The sequence below is a fragment of the Lissotriton vulgaris genome, chromosome 11 (genome assembly GCF_964263255.1).
Source record: "Lissotriton vulgaris chromosome 11, aLisVul1.2, whole genome shotgun sequence".
In the NCBI taxonomy this organism is placed as follows: Eukaryota; Metazoa; Chordata; class Amphibia; order Caudata; family Salamandridae; genus Lissotriton; species Lissotriton vulgaris.
The window spans coordinates 67,294,342-67,314,989 of record NC_141699.1 but is presented as its reverse complement, the minus strand read 5'-3'; the positions used below and the strand labels follow the sequence as shown (position 1 = coordinate 67,314,989).

Genomic DNA, 20,648 nt, shown 5'->3' with positions numbered 1-20,648 from the left:
GAGTGCTTAGTAAAACTGCTGAAAGTTAGTGCTGGGACACATTTTGTTGGAGAGGAGGGGTGCTGGCTTGAGGCGGACGCTGAAGGCAGCCAAGGGAGTGGTTAAGTGCCAGAACAGGGGTGCAAAACAGGATGAGTGCTGAAACAAGGCTGTGGAAATGTATATCAAACGGGTGGCAGCTGAAACAGCTGCGGATAGCGGCAAAACAACAGTTTAAGAAGAAAGAGGCTCTGTACGGGAGAAACAAAGTTGGGGCTGCTAGGGTAAAGGATTGAAAATTGAAAGCAGGCGGGTCCTTGATGGAGTAGGGCATACTTGAATGGGGCTCCAAAGAGGAATATGTAGATTTGTGAATGTTGGGGTTGTGGGCTGAAGTACAAGGATGGAACGCGCTGAAATGAGCAGGTTGGTTGCTGGGATATAGCGCCACTGGTAAAACAACAAGCTCTCGGCATTGCTGTGGCGGGGGTAGGAGGGAAGGGGGAGCTGCAGCCTTTGAAGTCTGATGCTGAGGCACAGACAAATGGCGGTGCGCGATGTGCACGCGGGGGAGCGTTAGACTTTGAAGTCTGATGTCGAGGCACAGAGAAATGGCGGTGCGCGATGTGCACGCAGGGGGCGGGGGAACGGCAGCCTTTGAAGTCTGATGCAGAGGCACAGACAAATTGTGGTGCGCAATGTGCACGCGGGGGAGTGGCAGCCTTTGAAGTCTGATGCCGAGGCACAGACAAATGGTGGTGCGCGATGTGCACGCGGGGGACGGGGGAGCGGCAGCCTTTGCAGTCTGATGCCGAGGCACAGACAAATGGTGGTGTGTTATGTTGCTGGCGATGGCGTGCAGGCGCATAGATCACATGAACTGTACGTCATCCGCAGTTTGGTAGAGTTTTTGAACTGCTTACTATAATCTTGCCTATCTATCCCTGCGGGATAGAATAGTTGAGACCTAAAAACTGCCTGTGCTCAGACCCGGCCCACTTAAATCACTGCATATACACCAAATGTTTGTGTTCAGTTCTGATCTCGATTGGCTGCTTCCCACAATCTGCTGCTGAAGTCAGATGAAGCCCATTACAGCCCAGGCATCGTCCTCTTCTACTGAGTATCTACAAGAGAAGGCGGGACTCGCTGCCTCTCAGCTTTGTGTTGCTCGAATACCAGGCCTGGTTATGGTTACAGCGGCACAGTTGTGTATTGCTTCGGGCAGCATAGCTGTGTGTAAATTAAGATCTTCAATATGTCGTTTTGTAGGCGCGCATGCTTGGTGCATACATCTACAAAATGTTGTGGCCAGTCTCATCGGAAGACTTTTGTATTCTTTCTTTAACCATGTGGCACAGCATGAGGGATGCTTTTCCACATGGCCAAAGCGAGATCTGCTTGCTTTGCCAATACTTGTTTTCAGGAGCAGTACCCCCAAAGTTTTGCACAGGACATCTGTACATAGTAAACTCAAGCTTGGTCTCTGTCCTAAAAACCCTGCACAATAAATATTGTACATCTGTTTACTTTACCGGCACAATTACTTTATGTGAAAGGCTCCAATCTCTGGAATCTATGCCTTTGTATGCAGTTCTTTCAAATCCATGGACGCTAATTTATTAATTTCACTGAGTTAGCGGCGGGCACTGAGGACAGAATTGTGGGACAATTTATTTGGCTTGTCTTTTCATTCTAAAAACCTAGTGTTCAATTCTTTTCATTGCCCACATATCGCACCCTCTTTTCTGCAGTAAATATTTGCACTCATGCCCTTGTTGTTTTTTCAGGCCAACACCCATTTGAAAAGCTGGCCATGACTGATAAGCCAGTGTCCAAGCCCTCTCCTTGGAGCGAGCTGCTTAAAAGGTTAAGTTGTAGGATGATAGGCAAACTCCTCAATGTAGAAGGGGGAGTTGCCAACATTTATAAGATCTTACTGGGAGCAACCCAACAGACAGGCAGGCTGCCAGAGGGCGCTGGAACAAATATTTGAACACCCCTATCAGACAGGGTGATGGGAAACGTCTGGAAGGGACATACATAACAGTACCATCAGCTTGAGGAATGACTGGCCTCATATGTAAGATGTATCCAGACCCATAAGACTTCTGTTGGAGGGGCTGTGGAATAGCAGAAGCACATTTCATATCTGGTAGGGATGCCCCAGACCGTTTGGTGAGAAGTGGCGGTCACTGTCTGGAGCATTTTAGGGTTCGCGCTGCTGTTAGATTCAAGAACTTTGCTAATGGGGCTTTTGTCCAGAGAATTGTACGCATATGGCAAGAACGAATGATATGAAACATTAAGATGCATGGAAAAAAAGTAAACTCACCCACGATCCACAGTGCTAGCAGTGGTTCTGGAATATTCTTGTTATGGAGAAACTAATTGGCAATCTAGAGGGCACCCCCTCATGTTTGAGGGACAGCGGGAAGCAGGGCTTGGGCACTATGTGGAGGGCACGCCCATGTGCCTTTACCCTCCACGTTGGGATATTCTGTTGAGTGCATTGGGGGCAGGGAGAGATGGGTTGTGGAAGCAGATGAGGTTGAGGGGGGCGCCTGAGGTCGAGGTGTTTCAGCTGAATATTTCAGATGTTGCCTTTGTCTTTTAGGGTGTGGGAGGGGGGGCTAAGTGTGTGGACAGGGGACTGGTTGCATTTGATTTATCCATTGAGAATTGGCAAACAACTAATGTGATGCTTTATCCTATCATTGTATTACATGGTGTATGCTGTATACTCAGTTAAAAGGTTTAGAAAATATCCTCTACAAAAAGAGATGGTGGTACAGTCCAGAAGAAATATCTTTGTCAGCATTCTACATTTTGGGCCCAAGATTTCACACAGTTGGCACGTGTGTCCACTGAGCGATCTACTGCATTCTCATTGTTTGACATTATTGTTGTTGCATGCATTTTGGTAGTACTCATGCTCTCCTCTTCTGACCGGCTCCTATGCTGTTCCTCTTATCCCATATCCCTTTCTGCATCTTCAGAGTAGTTGATGTAGTCCATGGAACCTTGGGTGCAGGTTTGTTCTGGGATCATTTGTTTAATCTTACTTTATCCAGACTGCAGTCAATTCACTGTCTACTGTCTGTTTTACCAACTGTTACTTAATGCATTTACGTCATTTCCTGCTTCCTCTTTACTCCCCGTGCATTTCCTCAGGCGCGCATTGGAATGTGGACATCTGACCTTCGCCAAAGGTTGGGTGCTCTTTTCATGCTGCAAGACCTCCTGGAAAAACACAAAGGGGGAGGAGCTCTTTCTGACACAAGTGAAAGCCCATTCAACAAGAATGGGGTTATTCGGAATAGAATGAATGAATGAATTTCTTTATTTGTATAGTTAATAAAAACCATTACAAAAGATAAAATGCCGCAGTTTTAAAGAAAAGGAATAATAAAACTAAACTGGAGATACATACAAAATTAGAAGTTAAAATCAAGAATCAAAATGTCATTTGAAGTTCGAGAGACCGTTACAGAGGGAATAGTTACACAAGTATTGTAAGTTCATTTGGAATAGAGGTGTTTGGTAGGCCATTGGTTGAGGGCTGATCCTGACTCTTCCGTAGTGAGATTCAGGCCCTCAGCCAAGGAGGGGAGTTCTGCACATTACTGTGTGCCCGCGTGGTGAGGGCTGGTCCTGACTGCTCTGTAGTGAGAATCAGGCCCTCCACCAAGGGGATTCCCGCACATTGCTGCGTGCCTTTAGCTTTGCCACACCAGTTGTGAAATAATTAAGGGACTGGGTAACGTGTCCATTGGCACGACCTGCATACCACTTGATGGAGTTCACATCTTGCATAGGCTCATTACACGGAGACGTGGCTGCAGCCTGGGGCTGACATCTTGACATCCCTGTGCCGCCACACATCGGACAATGTATAACTCCAACGGGCAGTATCAGCAGTCCCACAAGTAAGTGTTAGCTAGAAAGCACCTGTAAAGCAAACATTGAGGGCCTTGCCATTAGCAGGAGGCCTTCATGGGGAACGGAAAGATGCTTACTTAAGGGAAGATGACTCGTTTTGGGCCTGTAGGAAGGTGCAATATGTAATTCATTGATAAAGGCCCAACAATGTGATCCTGTTCGTTTTTCTGAAGGGACTACCTCCTGTGTGCCTCGAGTGTCCCATAATTCGAGTGATTTGTGCTTGGACCTGCAAAGAGCCATTGAATCCGTTAGCTGAACGGTGTGTATTATATTGTTCTTATGTCCGCCAAACACATTATTGAAATTCATTTTTTGCCTCCTAGAATCCTGAGGTGGCAGCCCTCTTCTGTTTGTGTTGCATGGATGCTACCCACAGTGCTTGCAATAACATCCAGGCTAACAGTGGATTCAGGAGCTATTCTGCTTTATCTGGTGGTCACAATTTCGGGTTTAGTGGTCATGGTCAGAAGAATAAAGAAGTCCGGGCTAACATGACACTAAGGATCTAAAATAATAAACGTTTTAATGACTAGTTACACTTCCAGGCGTATATATGTATGATGGGTAAAGTGGATTTGTGTAATAGTCTCAGTGAGAGGTTCACACCAATCACGTAAACTATACTGCAGTTTAGAAGTTTTTACTCTGGCTTCGATGGGCTTCTAAGTTCCTTGTTTTTCAGTTTTGAAGCTTGAGTCAGTTTGTTAGTGGTTGAACACATCACGGTAATAATTGGTGTACTTGCGACTCAGCACAATTTATATCCCCAATTTTCTTCTCTTCAAGTTCCATTTATCTTGCAGCTGTTATATGCCCATGTGTCAGATTGTGTTAACTGGTGCCGCCTTTCCTCCCTCCCTGCATCTTCTCATGATCGAACGCGGTCAGCATGCTTCTTGTGATGCATTTTGTCTTGAGTGCAGATGAATCTGGGCATTTTCTTTATAGGTCTGGCTTGACAGCTCAGGCGTCAATGGCCTTATGTGATCCAAATTAAAAGATCTTGTAGAGGTAGTTCTGAGAGAGGGATTTTGGTCCTCTCAATATATTGGTTCCTTGAGTACAGCATATGACTGAGCAGAAGTTGTGCTCGTCCACTGACAGAGGGCGTGGATTGCAAACGTGCATGTGCAATGCAGCAGGAGTGAGTTGGTTATGGCAGTGATTTATGGAGCGGCGTTTAGGCTGTAGGCCGTAGCATGTATTGTGAAAATTATATATTAGTCATTAGGCATTTGAGGGTGAATTGTTATTGCTATGTATTAAAGTCTGTAGAGAGGTCCTTACATGGAATCTCATTGATTACTGTGGTAGGCAAGGGTTTTGATGATGGGTTACCCTCTCTGACAAACCGTGCAGTTAGATTTGCACAGTGATAATCCTTGTTAGACCCCTTTTCAAGGAATTTTATATTGTTTTGGCAACTGTAGTTATGAATGTATTTGTACTGTTATTGCAGCATACTTAATGGTTGCCTCGTGTGAAACCTTGGGCTCACTTCAGTAGGCCTGTTCTGGTTATGGTGTCAAGCCAGTGGTACAAGCTAACGGCTTTATCAGTCCTTTGGGAAAATATTGATTTTTTTTTTCTATCTAATTGGAAACATTCCACGGCAGTAGGCCGGACTTATTGTGAACAGAATATGCTGAAGGAAATTGGCTTTTAAGATTGCATTATTACTGCACCGTGTTGCTGCCTGGAGACATGTATCTTGATGAATGAAATCTCAGATTTATTTTGTAGGCAAAGATATCAGTGCTGATTGCCCCTTTTATAAAGCGTAAAAGATTTGCACTGTAATAATTCTTGCTGTATTGTTTGTCTTCGAAATACCTGACACTCATATTTGTCTGTCATATATATATATATTTATGCATAAATTGTGGTACATAGAGAAGCTTTGGGTTCACCATATTCTGTCACTGGTATCGCTGAGCGTCATTTACACTATGCTTCCACCCATGACGACATACAACATGGTGTAATGAGTAGCACTACTTCAGCCATTGGCTCTCTTGCCCTGTGAGTGGTGCCATTTCTCTGATCATGTCCATTTGATAATCGGTGCGTTTCTGTACCAAGGCTGGTGGGGGAGTACTTTTAGTTTCCCCTTTTTCTTCTTTCATAGGTTCCCTTTAATTTCTTTTCTTCTCCTCTTTTTATTTCCCTTTTTTGAATACACAACAGTTCCCCAGGTAGTGCTATTGGACCACTTGCTTTCCGCTAATTTCATCTGCACTGAACCCCATCCCGCATGGCCACTGTCTCTAAACTAGGCATCCATCATGGAATGGTAGTCATAATGTATCTATGTTTTACCATTCCAAGATGGCTATACACTGGTGCTAAGGCTGGAACTTTAAAAGTCTGATAGACTTTATAATACCATTTCAAGATGGCCACCCCTTGCTGTGTTTAACTTTGTTATTGCAAGCATATGCCTGCCATGTTATACTGCAGCATGTTTTCTTTTTCTACTTTATTTCTTATTATTTACCTAGCATAAGTTGTTGAGTTTGTGTTTTTGTCAGATTGTGGTTGTTAAGTAGAGGAATGGATGCGTAAGTGCAAGAATAAGTGAATAAATATATGTATAACTTCATTGCTTAATGAGTACCTAAGCCCACAATTTCCTGTAGAGGCACTTCATTTATAAGCCAGATCTATTGGGGTTGCAAATGCTTGTTAAAACACGCTTATATGTATAATGCAGTGTTTGGGGTTTCATGTGAGCAACATGATGGCGACAGGTTGTTTAATCCTGCTCCGTGTTGTATCTTACAGAATATTTTTAATTCTAGTCCTTGCATTCATAACCTGTATGTAACAGTACACACATCAGAATGGGTGCCCAGAATTACTAGCCACAAGTTTGTCTTTCTGACTCAAAAGATGTTTTCAGAGGGTCAGCTTTGTATGGTGATGTTTCTGGAAGGTGTGATGTTGGATCCATTAAAGAGAATATTAACGGAGTACCCCTTGTGAGAACATTCTGCGCATGTGGGGCCTGTTCGTTCTCACTACTGTGGCCCTGAACAAGCCCAGGCTTGGAGGCTGGATACTGCATTTCAGGAAATAATCCGTATGTGAAGTCTCTGGAGTATGGTTCCTGCCTAGAATAATTGTCCCAATTGTTAATTGTGGTGATCGTATTAAATACATTTTCCCATTTCCTCCCTCCTGCTGCGTGGTTTCATTTTAGTTCCTTATTGAGGCTTCATATAGACCCGAGCAAGCTGTAACTGGTGCTGAAGACACGCGTGGAGATGTATTGCAGGGTAATACGGAGCACCAGACAGTGAGAATCTGGTGACTGATGCTTAGTAGGGGCTTGCAAGAGACTCCATTGGAAAAATCATTTGAAGTTCCAGATGTGATAGAATGCATTTGGAATGACTCAAATGCACAGGTTTTCCTGCCAACAAAGGATGAGTGGCAGTCAAGTGATTGAACAGCAGGTGGTTGGTGCATGTTTGTGTGTATTCTGACCCGCCACATGGTTTGCAGGGCAGGTATTTTTCACTTGTGGCAATTCACCCTTGATTGCAGATTGACACCTGGAGCCGTAGATGTGGATGTGTGAACGTTGCTTGTGAGTTAGTCCACAAATATAAAGGATCTGCATTGAATTGCCTCTCTTGATTTTGGGTGGTGGCATCTGCCAACATGGCTATCAAAGGGGCATTCAGCGTGACCATGAAATTTGAGATCAATAGTCCCAGATGTAAAGGAATATGTTTCAAAGTTCCGCAGCTGTACAATTCAGCTCTGAGGTGACAGACTCAATATAAGGGTGGCAGTGTCCCTCTTAGATGTGAATATATGCAATATTTGTGATTTACTTTAGTTTTATTCTGATGCTGCTTTAAATTTAAATGGTACCACATTGCGAGTAAATCGTTGACCTAAAAAAATGTCATTGAGGATACAATGGGATATATGACTCCAATTGTGTGAAGCAGCTTACTCCGCTTTTTGCTATGCAACTTCTTTAAACTGCAGTCCTTCAGCAGCTTTGCTCCCCCTATGATCAGTGTCTGACACCAGCTGGTTTCCTCTTATGACTCCTTGATGTTTAACCATAGCGTTTCAACATTATCTGAATGGCCTGAGACTCGATTCTCATTCAGAGCTTACTGGAGAGGATATATTCAGTGCCACCTGTTGACTGTTTCATGAGAAATATGCACTCTAGGGCTTATCCTGGGACGTAAGAGGGGGATTAAATAAGAAAGATGAGAATTGTTGCTAGCAAAAAGAAGAATGGCCATGTCCCAAAAATCAAGGACCTGGCTGACTTAGGGATTGTGTGAAGGAATTGACTGCCACAATTTCTACTGATTTTTATAATCAAAATAATGTTTAACATGGGAGCTTAATACGACCCGACAATGGGGCTCATTATTAAATGAGCTGTGGCCTCCAAGTGAGGAAGCACTAATATGGGCGACCAAAGTCCTGCACCGTGCAGTCTGTCCTAGTTGACTGATTATTGGATGTGAATGGAGTTTGGTCCCTAGAACCTACCTCACAGTATATTAATCCAAGCTTGTATACCCAGATGCTGAAATATTAACATAGCTTGCGATGTATGCCTGAAATAATAGGTATCCACTGGTTGAGTTAGCCATGTCTTTTTTGTAAGCTGTTATTGGAAACCAACATGCAGGGTTTGAAATGCTCTTGTCTTTAGCGTGGAGCTAATGAGGCATCATGTTAGTCACGCAAAACTTTCAGATTTTAGTGATTTATTTGCTATGATTTCCACCTTGTGTTCACTTTCTTTACGTACCTATGTGTAACCTTTCGATATGCTCTTAGGGATATGTTTACCAGTGCTATTAAGTATCTCCTTTTGCAAACATTGCATTCTTTTCAACTATCAGTAGATACATTTCTTCATTATTTTCTTTATTTTTTATTTTTTTAATGTATTCTGTTTGTGTCCATCTCTAGCTCCAGAACCTGGGCATTAACCCTGCAAACATTGGGTTCAGCACCCTCACCATGGAGTCTGACAAGTTCATCTGCATCCGGGAGAAAGTGGGAGAGCAGGCCCAGGTGGTCATTATCGATATGAGCGAGCCAAACACCCCCATCCGCCGGCCCATCTCAGCGGAGAGTGCTATCATGAACCCTGCTTCCAAGGTTATAGCTCTGAAAGGTAAGCATGACCACTTGTTCTACTCTGTATATGAAACCTGTCTTGGATGGAAAATTACTCCAGGCATTGCTGCTTCAATCCTGAGAATAGCTAGATGACTCATTCTTATGAATGAAGTGCAGAAGCACTGCGCATGTGGTATGCGATGGAGTATCCTAGACTTAGCATCTTTAGTAAAGCACTGTGCTTTGGAATCTTTAGTTAAAAGCGTACCTATTAATTGCTCCAGAGCTCTAAGTTATATATGATTTACTCAAAGCCTTTAAGTCCTCCTGGTAGCCTACCCAAGCCTGAATCCTAAAGGCAAAGCTTGTGTGCTAGATGCACTAAGGTGTATTAGTGTGATACCTACACCACACGTGTGAAGGCCTGCCCTTTTTAGCCCACTGTTCCCCATTTGGGATGTTTATATTAAAAACAATTACTGATAATGACAAACAGGGTAAAATTCTATTTCTATCCTGTCTTGCCCATAACCTGAGCAGATCGCTTGGAAGAGCAGAAATGCAGTGCATTCTGCTTCCCTTCTCTCACTTAAATCCTCAATCGAAGAATTCCGGTTAGTGCATCATATTAATCAGTCTTTTTTCACATGTCCCACATACTTTACCATGCAACATGTCAGTGCTGACTACATCTGAAAAAGCAAAGTAGCGGATAAATGTCCTATTAAAATCGATGGGCATCCCAAGGAAGACACCGCTTCCTGCCCTTTACTTCATATCTTCTTTATTTGCTGCCTCTAGCCTTAGAATAGCACACATTTACCACCAAACATCATTCCCCAGGGTGAAGCACAGGTTACCGCATTGGCTCATCTTACTGTTGTTTAACTTGATGCACAGCCACATCCCTGTTTGCATATGAAACTGCTTTGCTCTATTTTTCCTCTCTCTGTTATTGATTCTTCTACTTTTCCTCATGCTTTCTTCTACTTCTGTACAGACGGTGAGTTTTTTTTTGCCTGTTCCCATTTCATGAGTAGTGTGTTCCTGATATAGTCTGATCTCATACGAAGTACTGAACTGCACATTAACTAAACATGCCTTCTGGTCTTTGCGCCACATATCTGAAAAGGTGTTGTTCTTCTAGTCCGCTTGCCTGCATCACAAGTGGGCCTTGTAGGACACCCCTTGCTCCAAGTGGTGTACCCTGATTGGGGCTGAAGCAATTCCTAGTACTGCCATTGAGACCCCTTGGACCTTTTTAGGGAAATATTTAACCTAAATGTATCTTTCCATTCTACTAGTCAACCTGCTGTGTTCCTCTGTGATGCCATAGATTGCTTAGCTTTTCAGTAGTGTAACCACATAAATTATCAGCTTGGCTGGGGGTTGCATGTCACAGTGGCCATTCATATGTTATTGTGTGGTTAGATGGCTTACAAATCTGTCTGTGACTGCCACCTTCACACCAGCTGCCTGCATTTAAATGAAATTAATGTTTGTCTGAAAGGTGTATTAGTAAATTCCAGTCTGTGCCAGTACCAAGTGTTGGGTTTTATGGCGGACACATTAAACTACCAGTCTTCTTTTAATCAGTTGAGGCTTTTGGATAGTGGTAAATAGCTCTCATCCCACTTTAATGGTTTTGCATTAACTGGAACTCCCAATGGGTATAATGTCCATGCTGTTTTCCATGGAAGACATGCACTGGCGTAAACGGGCAAACCTGGAAGAAAAACCCAGTGCAGCATCACTTTTATGAGATCCCAAGACTGTCATTCCATCTCATACATCTGTGCAACCGGCCTATGTGAGTCTATTCTTTATGCATTTAATAATGTGTATGTGTTTTTCACAGTTGCCAATTGGTCACTCTTTTAAGCAACAGTAAATTTCAAATTTGCTTGGCGAATATGTTTGGTTTTGTGGTCTGAATGGTATTGTTTATAACCATGAGATTATGTTGGGATAATGAGATCATGTGCCATGTCTGTGTAGTAAGAAAGGAGGGCGTCAAGAGTCCCCTGCATTCCACCTCTCTCCCATCATCGCTCAGGCCATGGTTGAATCATTTCATGGATAGTTAGATTTCAATTGCAGCTAATGACAGAATGAGAGCCCATGTTCCTAACAATCTAGGACCTCTGAAAAAGGGCCAATAGATGTTTAAACAGTTGTGGAAGGATTGCTGGATTGTACTAGAAGCGCCTGGAAATGAGTGAAACCCAAAGCAGTTTAATTCAATCAGAGTTGAAGTTTGCCATAGACACGATTTTGCCCTTGACTCAATCCGACGCGCCAGATTAAAACTCACATTGGTTTTTGTCAATGTTAAAATAACCATCTATGATCTACCCTGCCATATGCAGCATATTATAGAAATAAGGGAATTTAAAATAAAAGGGCCCTCATGATTAGGTAGTTGTTGCCTCTGGACCTCACATTATGGCTTATTTTGTCATTGGTCGTTAAAGCCAGTTACACTGTTCCTGTGCATTCCTTTCTTCCCAAATGGTATTTTGAATTGCTGGCAAGCTGGAGGCAGGATAGGAAAGCTTCTTGAGAAGTATGCGGTTACTTTAAAAAAAATGGTGTGGCTCTTCTCTTGTAGAGGTACAAAAGGGGGTGGTGATGGCGAAGTGGGCTAAAGAACGGTGATGAATTAAACCCAGATCTTTTGACTGGGTGTGAGTGTTTGATTGATTCAGATGCTCCGTCCATCACCACCCCGCTTTTGTACCGCTTCTCTTGTAGAAGCATCCTCTGGCTGCATCAATGCTGCCCGCACCTGTGTCGCCTGCTGTCCAGGGCTGGATGTAATGGTGTTCTCTTTTACTTTTCCTTTTCTTTTAAAACCTTTATTGAACATTTGCAATCAAATACAGACACGGGCCTGCAACCCCCAGGGCTGGCCGCTAAGCATTTCAGTACGTTATTGCAATCAAATTTCAAACCCAGCCTCCCTGGGGAGCATAGGAACTCCATCCACAAAGCGCAGTAGTTGCAACGCAGTTCAATTCGGAAACAGGATAAAAGGTTTTCATTTTACAAATATAAAGTAGAAAGGATCAGGTGTCGAACAGTGTCACGGATCACAAAGGGGGGGGGGGTGAGCAAAAGAACAACACATCGGAAATAAGCTCGCTATCGTGTAGGTCAGCGGCGTGAAGACATACGACATCAGGATAAATTAGCACATTGTTATTCGTCTACGCCATCATTATTGTTCGCCCCACAGCACCAAAACCTCAAAAAAGTCAAGGTACTGATGTAGAAACAAGGATGTAAGGAAAGCCGAACCCCCTACACTAACCCGGAAAAGGAAAAGAAAGAAAGGGAAGGGAAGAGAAGAAAGAAAAGAGGCCATAGAACAAAAAATAAAAACGAAACACCCACCCCCACACCCCCCCACCCTGCACCCATGCTGATGACTACGGCCACCCCCCTCGCAGCGTGCCTGTCGCCCAGTAACCAGAACCCGAAATATAGAAGGAAGGGAAAGAAAGAAAAAGGCAAAGAACCCCACTCGATGAGGGAAATCGGAGGAGGGCATAGGTCTATGGGCTCCTGGTCTCCTTCCCCCGTCGTAGCCAGTCCCGCCCCGGACTCCGTTGGGTCAATAAACAATCCCGTTAAACATAGTACCACAATGAGAGACCCAGATAAGAATCTCAACCCTGGCCCCGTCGATCAAATGCACTGAAGTCATCAATTAAAGAAAGCCCTTTCCACAAAATACTGCAAAAGTCTGCAAAACAGGAGTATACAGATGATAAAAGAACGGCAGATCCCAATGTAGATGGCTGGTACCAATGTTGCCCCTCCCTGCCTCCGAAGCCAAGCTTTACCCCATCCGCCATCTTGAAAGACCGACAGTGGAGGGGAGTCGACACGGTTCGAAACAGCAAATGATGGAAAGTAGAGAGTTCCAAAATGGGGATGACATGTAAATGTTCCAAGGGGTACAGTCGGGTAGATCCTCTTCAATAGGGGCAAACACTGCTTCCAGCGCCGGGTCATAATAAGTCTCAGACATCCATTGAAAAGCGGGCTGGCTGCCGGGTTGCAGGCGTCGAGTCAGGATCCGGTCTCAGGCCTGTGAGTCCATTCGTCGCAGACAACAAACTGCAAGTCTGGACTGCAATAGTTCCCTTAAGCGCCATAAGTGCTTCCAGCACCGTTCGCAGTGACGGGCCAGTTCGAGCCTGTTCCGCTAGATTCCCTTCGGCTTCCAACATGGTGGTCCCCGCGGAGAGGCGCCTTCTCCGGGGCAAAATTAGGCGGAGCAGGATTAAGCCATGAGGGACTGACTGGTAGCGAGCAGTAGTACGCAGCGAGGCATCGACCCAGGGGGATCGGCGATATGAATGTCGGACCCCCGGTCAGGGACCCCCGCGACACAGCACCATGCTTCACTCATCACCTCACCTTCTGTAGGGCACTAGGCAGCTGGTAGTAGCAGCACAAGCAAAAAGGTCCGGGTGTTCCAGAGACCGGACCCTACCACCCTCAGCAGTCCGTTGTTATTCAACTTGGACCTGGCAGAGCCAGCACTCGAGACCCCGGCTTCTCTGCTGGGTTAGGCCTCAATGCAACCATCAACGTAGCTCCGCTCCACAACGGCGGAGAAACTCCGGGATTGCACCACTGGAGTGCGGGTCGGATCACACACACGGATCCGGTGCAGGTAATCAGGATAAGTAACAGGATAATGAAACGAAGGACGGAGGTCAGCGGAGCCGGGAGACTATGCGGCCATCTTGGTTGGTATCGTAGCTCCTCCCCCTCTTTCACTTTTCTTGATTGTATAAGGGAAATGGCGACTGCTCCTATGTACCAGGGTGGCACCATGCACTGAATACTCAAAGAGTTCCTGTTATCTTCTTAGGTTAGTCCAAGAATAGGAAGAAAATGCCCAAGGGGATGCTGAATGCAGTGAAAATATGGACTTCGAATGCTTTGCAATGCATTCAGCAATGGGCATTGAGATATTTAATATAGGAGGATAAGAGGAAATTACATCACAGAAAAACGATCAGGTTCCATCTAGAGTTGGTAAAATGCTACTAACTAGAATATTAATGGTGTTTATCTTGGATTGGTTCAAATAAATTGGCTGCCCACACAACTTTTCCCCAAGCCATGATATGATGCAGATAGGCCATACTTATTAGAAAATACCATCTCCTACTGTCAGGGCAATTATCTTTGTATGATTGCAACATATTTGAGAGCCTCCACAGTCAGAGGAAATGTATACCTGACTTGTGTTCCGCAGCCCCTGCTTCTTCAGTTGGACTCTCTCTAGAGAGCACAGGGCGTGAGGGCATCTTCCCCTCTGTATAGAGAATCCTGAAGAAAGAAGTCCTTGGTGTACTTCTCACTAGTACCTCTGTTGCTGGGATCACCTCCTACTGCTCTGCACGACTGATGCAATTTTTCACTACCAGGAGGTAGGTTTTTGCTTCTTGGATGCTTTGCCCTTTAGGGAAGGCAAGTTCCCTCTCTAGCTGACTGAATTTCTTGAAAGGGTTGGCTTTACAGCTGAAAACAACTTTGCCTCTTCCCTGCTGTACAGCAGTGATTTGAATACTACAGGCAGTTCTCTGGGGCAGATCCACACAAAGCTTAGGTGGTGGTTTAGGTAACTACCAATCAGTGAGTTCTTCCCATTAAATGTCATTTCACCCGCGGTTGCTGAGAAACAGTCTGTCTGTTTTGATGAACTGACTGGTACCCAGGGAGTCCCTAATCTTTGTAGTTCTACAGAAGCTCCTTTATTTATGTAAGAGGGGTTCAAATCCAGGTGCGATCCTCTGGGTCATAAGCGCCTGCCATCACTGGCTTGGTCATCATCTTGCCCATACTGAGGCTCTTGACCATCCCTCTACTAAGGTGAGGCTTATCCAGCAGCAGACAGTTGTGAGTACTTCATGGATGGAAAGCACAGAGTCACAATACTTTGCATACTTTAGTACTAGTCATTCTTTTGTCAATTGAATCTGGTACGGAATGCAGGCAAGATGCCGCCGTTCATCAAACACCCCTGATGTTTTCAGGCCATGAATTGAAATCCTGGCTAAGCCAAGCTATCCCTTTCCACCCAAGACCCGTAAATGGACTACCATTAATACTTGTTGCTTTAACAGATAGAGGTCCGGAGAACAGTGTTACATAAAAACAAATATTATTAATATGATGTACTACAGGGGGTGTTTCTACCTTGGAACCACACCGAGCCTGACCAGAGCACTCCAGGGCTGAACATGCAAATAGAGCCACATCCTTTAAAGAAGTTGTCTGGTTGCGGTGCATCTTTCTTAGTCAGAGGCTGATCCAGTCTTCCTAAGATGTACTGTTACCTGTTCATCCGAATTACATTTCCTGGCATCATCTAGCTTTATTAAGCTTCCTGAAAGTTCCACCCTACCTCTAGTGCAAACAATGTTCACTTCGAGGAGACCTGGTTGAGCACGCTCTAGAAATTAAACCAGTGTCCAATACTGCTCCTGAACCCACTGGATTCCATTCTTTAAATGAACAGGCAAGCAAAGCAAAGAAATAAGTCCATTGCTTTATGTCCACAGATGATCCAGGAAGCGTCAGGCTCTTTCCTATAAGGAGTCATGCTTCATCTTCGAAAGATAGAAGGTTGTCATTTGGATGGATCCTTTGATACCGTATGGGGGACATTTTCTAGTGGTGAACTTAAATAAAACTGCTAATGCTTGGTGGCAGTGTCTTCTATCTGAAAATCGTATGACTTTGGGTATTGTCAATTCATGTTCATTCGCCTTAGCAAGTGCGCCATTAATGACGTTCCAAAGGCACATTCTCATTGTAGACATTTGCAGGGCATCTACAGTAGTCACAGACGGTACTCCATCTAGGTCATATGCAGCCTTTGGACATAAGCCTGGTACGGCATATGCAATATTCTTGTGCTAAAGGATGTGAAATCCCTTTTTCAATCATTTGGAAGAATGTAAAGCAGGACAAGAGCGTTACTAAGCCTTTGTCGACCCTTTGTCACAGTAACTGTCCATTCAGTGCAGATTCAGTACTTGTATACTTGCATATCGGAAAGAACACACAAAGCTTGATCGAGATGGTTTGTGGCACAGTGGTGGTGTGGCAGTGCATTTGAAAGGTTGGACATTTGGGCAAGAGAAGCTCCACTCAGAAATCATGATACAGCAGCTCTTTTGAAAGAAGCTTTTTAGTTCTGCATGTCGAGCCCCAGCAATTCCGGACCAGTTGTGAATGAGAGAGAGCAAAGAGAGAAATATAAATATGACCACGTAGCTTATCCTTTCTCCCATTTTTAACAACATTGCACTCCTGACCAAGTTGACTATTTGATACTTCCCCTAAATTTGCCTGGTTGCTGGGGCTTAGCAATAAGTACACTCACTGCTTTGATGGGTTTTGGAACCAAAGCAAACGTGATGTACACCGCTCCTTCCATGATTTCTTCATACATTGTGGCAAGTTGTTCTGTAGTTGTACCTGAGAGAGTGGATATCATGCTTGATCTCATCTTTGGGAGGGAAGCATAGTGGTTATATACTAAGTGGACGCATCTGGCTCTGGTAAGTGACGAACTGCATTTTTAAACGATTTTTTTGGGTAATATTCGAAGTCTATGCTTGGTTTTGTATAGTTTTATTAGTCCTCAAAGTTGATTTTCCAGGCGAATGCTTGCCCTGTGTTAGTTGTAAAAAAAAAAAAAAAATGGGTGTGTTCGGCTGAGTAGCTGGAACCAGAGGACTTTGTTTTTTAATATCTCCATTTTTGATATTTCGTATAGACTGCCATGTTTAAGGTTAAGTTCTTATTTTTTTACGAACATAAGAAAAATCTGAGAAAATGAAAACACTATCATTATGGCTGCAGTCCTCCCGTTAAGATAGGGATGCCAGGGCTATCATGCATCCACTAAAGAAAAATAATAATTGGGACTTCTTTTAGCACGGAACAAAAAGAATGTGGATTAACACTAATACGAGAACTAGGAAAAAATATGGGTTAATACCTATGAAATATATTTTTAAAAAGCTATCTAAAACCTCGAGTCCTAGTTATATTCTAGAAACAACAGTAACTGAACATCACATTCATTAACGTTTTTCTTACCATTCCAGGCCTTTATCATAGGTTCCAATTTGTTTTATTTCTTTATTGACCCTTTACATAGGGATACATTTAGGTTTTTAGTGAAGGACAACAGCAGTAACTAGAGAAAGAATATTTGCATACGAAGAAAAACGAAAAGTGAGCAGTGGCCATTGTTTCTAATAAAGGAGACTGAGAGAATAGTGCAGTTTAATGATGTATAAAGGAAAGAACTTATGAAGATGATTTTGAAAAACAGCACAACCTGATAGAAGTGTAAAATGGTGTACAAGGTGCATCAGAGTCCTGGGCTAGGTGTGATTACCTTTAGAGCTGAACTGTTACATTATTGTCTTTTATGAGGGAGGTAACTGCTTGCAAGCATTAAGGCAAAAACTTCATAAAGTTATGCCTGCAATAGTTGAGGTTTCAGTTCCTGAATCACTGCCGGTTAATAAATAATAACTTGTTTTTTACATAGTGCTTCATTTCGCACCTCGAAGAGATGAAAGGCTGAGTCGGTCTTCCTGGGGTTGGAACTTGCAAATTGCATTTGTCAGCAGTGAAGATTCATCGAACTGATATGTCTTCCATGCTAGTAGGACACAGTGATTCGTTGGGTCTTTCCAACTGAGCCTTAATCAGTGCCACTAAGTTGTCTTAGTGAGCTAATGTCTTCTCCTGAGATGTATGTGTGTTCATTTTGTATGTCACAGGCTCAGATCATGCGGTTTGCTAAACTACCATCTAATAAAGTTTGTTTTGGTGAGTTGAGATAATCAGTCAATCAATCAAAGCATTTGTAAAGCGCACTACCCATGAGGGTCTCATAGCGCTGGGGGGGAGGGGTGCTGCTACTGCTCGAATAGCCAGGTCTTGAGTAGCCTCTTGAAAGTTAGTAGGTCCTGGGTCTGCCGTAAGAGGATGGGGAGGGTGTTCCAGGTCTTAGCGGCGAGGTGGGAGAACGATCTGCCGCCGGTGGTCGCTCTTCCGATGCGGGGGACGGTGGTGAGGTCGGCGGAGAGGAACTGGCGGTTCGGGGTGTAGAAGGCGAGTCGTCTGTTGAGGTGTGCCGGTCCGGTGTTGTGGAGTGCCTTGTGTGCGTAGGTGAGGAACTTGAAGGCGATCCTCTTGTTGATGGGAAGCCAGTGAGATAATGACATCCGTTCTTTAGAGTACCATCAAGCGCAACTTTTAGCCACTAATTGCCTTATAAGTATTGCTGCTTCCCGCGCTTCTATGTCGTCAACACCCTGAAGAAATAATTCAGCGGGCTTCTTTCTGCCACCTACACCATTATGATGTGGCCAGCAGCTCTGTGCCCTCGTCCTCTAAAATCAGCTGTGCACCAACAGTTACTCTTCTCAAGCATCACTGTAGGAATATCTCAACTCACACTCACAAATACCATACTGCTCACCTGAAACGTTTATCATAAAGCAAGCAGTTACATATCTCAGCTAACCCTAGTCATCTGCCTAAGACCAGACCTGCTCCAGACAGGTAGCAGGCAATGATGTCCCCTTCATCTGCAACTGAACTTGTGCAGCCAAGCTACCAGTCCTTTCTATATGCTATTGCCAGAAAAAACACAAGGACGAGGCATCCAAGCACTTATTCGGCGAGTAGCACGCTACTCCGGAATCCGTAAAGGATTAGTGGTGAATTAGTATAGCGAAATATGAAAGTCATTTGAGTGGTGGATATGTTAGTCAGTTATTTGAATTGAGAAGAATAGTATAGGGATAGAAGAAGGAAAACGTTTGCATTTATATAGCGGTTGCTACCCCTGATGAGGTGCAGAAGCTCTTTTTCGGTGAGTAAAACACTACTCCATAACCCATAAAGGATTAGTGGTGAATTAATATAGTGAAATAGAAGTAATTTGAGTGGTGGATATCTTAGTCTGTTATCTTGATTGAGAAGGATAGTGGAGGGATAGAAGAGGAAAGGGGTTTGTAATTCTATAGCGCTTTCCATAATATATATATATCAGTCCCTTTTCTTGAGCTAAGCTACTGTTCTGGCGATTACTGCAGCCAGGATTTTTCCTTCCAGGTTTAGGATATGCCACCCAGAGCTAGTGTAAGTGCACATGCTGGAGCTCCCCACTCACTTTTCTGCTGCAGGAGCTGGCAGCTCTGCCAGTCCAAAACAGAGAACACTCTCCCCTCTTGGCGCATAAAACTTATTTTCCAGACTGTTTCATTGTTGGCACTACAGGCAGTGGAAAGACTGCTTGAGTAATAGAATGTAAAGGGGAAATTAATGTGTGGCTGTTCTGTTTCTGGAGTCCATCAAACCTCAAGAACAGTCCCCAAAATAATTTTGTTTAACATATTTGTTCATGCCACCAGTGTTAGGTGGAAGAGCTCTTTTTACTGGAACTTTCTATCCTGGCTGGTCTGCAAGTATTATGATAGGGAGCCTAGGCAGCTAATGTGAATACAGTCTGAAAATATTGAAAAGAAACAATATAAAGGGCTGGTCTTTTTACCCTGTGGTCTTATTCAATGATTCCGCTCTGTAGTGATCAAGCATCTGGCACTGTACTGGTCTGCCCTGCTTCTTGTTGGTCTCTCTGCTGCTTCTATTGGCTGAGCCTCCCCATGTAACCTGGTCTGTCTTCATGGCTGTACCCTGGTCCTCTGGCCTAGTCGGGTGCACCATGCCTGTTGCTTTGGCCACTGGTATCAGTCCTGTGTATAATCCAAGTGCTCTAGCATCTTGCCCAAATTAGTTGTTCTAGGCCCAGTGTTCCATCATCTTTTCCGACCTTGTGACCTAGTATTTCATGACCCAGTTGACTGTCACAGTGTGATTATAGAATGTTTGAATTAATCAAATAGATCCCTCATGCGCAGTGGACACCAAATGAGGTGGTCTAGGCGTGTGACTTCCCCTGCTTCACGTAGTGATTAACCTGGGGTCTGATTTGTGTAATAGAAGTACAACCATACCACAGATGTTTATCTCCCATGCCAAAAGTATATGAGCATCTTCTCTTCCTAGTAAGCTAAGATAAGAGGTGAGCTGATGCTGCTAGCTGGGAATCTTGCATTTAGGTAAGGTTTTTGGCTTGGAGAATTCAGAGACTGGCAAGCTTCTGCTTTTGGGGGGGTTCTTTTCTAAAGATACAGTGTAGTTCCATCACTTTAAAAAAATATATATATTTCTTACATTTTTAAAGAACATAAGTCCACATTTCGTACAATACCAAATTATAAAGACAGCAAATACATTTCAGTTACAATTTGTGGATACAAGATAAAGGGAAATGGGGGGGGGAGGGGAGAGGGGAGGGTAGTAAGCGATGAGGGGATACAACACAAGAATGATAGGAGGTGAGAAGGGGAAGGAGCGAGAGGGTGAGAAGGGTTTGGTAGGAAGTAACAGCCCCAACTTGGGGAATAACTCAGTGCAGCAGATAGAATAAGTACTTTGGATAATTAAACAGCACAGCAGTTGCAACAGTTGGCTGCAGCATTTGGCATAACGTG

At 44.0% G+C, this 20,648-nt stretch overlaps 1 protein-coding gene across 4 annotated transcripts in view; it reads left to right on the top strand.

Moving 5' to 3' along the window:
- LOC147678987 (clathrin heavy chain 1-like) overlaps positions 1-20,648 on the top strand; it is a 393,670-nt gene that overhangs the window by 89,967 nt on the left and 283,055 nt on the right. For all 4 annotated transcript variants that reach the window (XM_086942714.1, XM_086942712.1, XM_086942713.1 and 1 more), the window contains exon 2: positions 8,881-9,088. In XM_086942714.1, the coding sequence (XP_086798840.1) occupies positions 8,881-9,088 (208 nt within the window). The remainder of the gene's footprint in view (positions 1-8,880; positions 9,089-20,648) is intronic.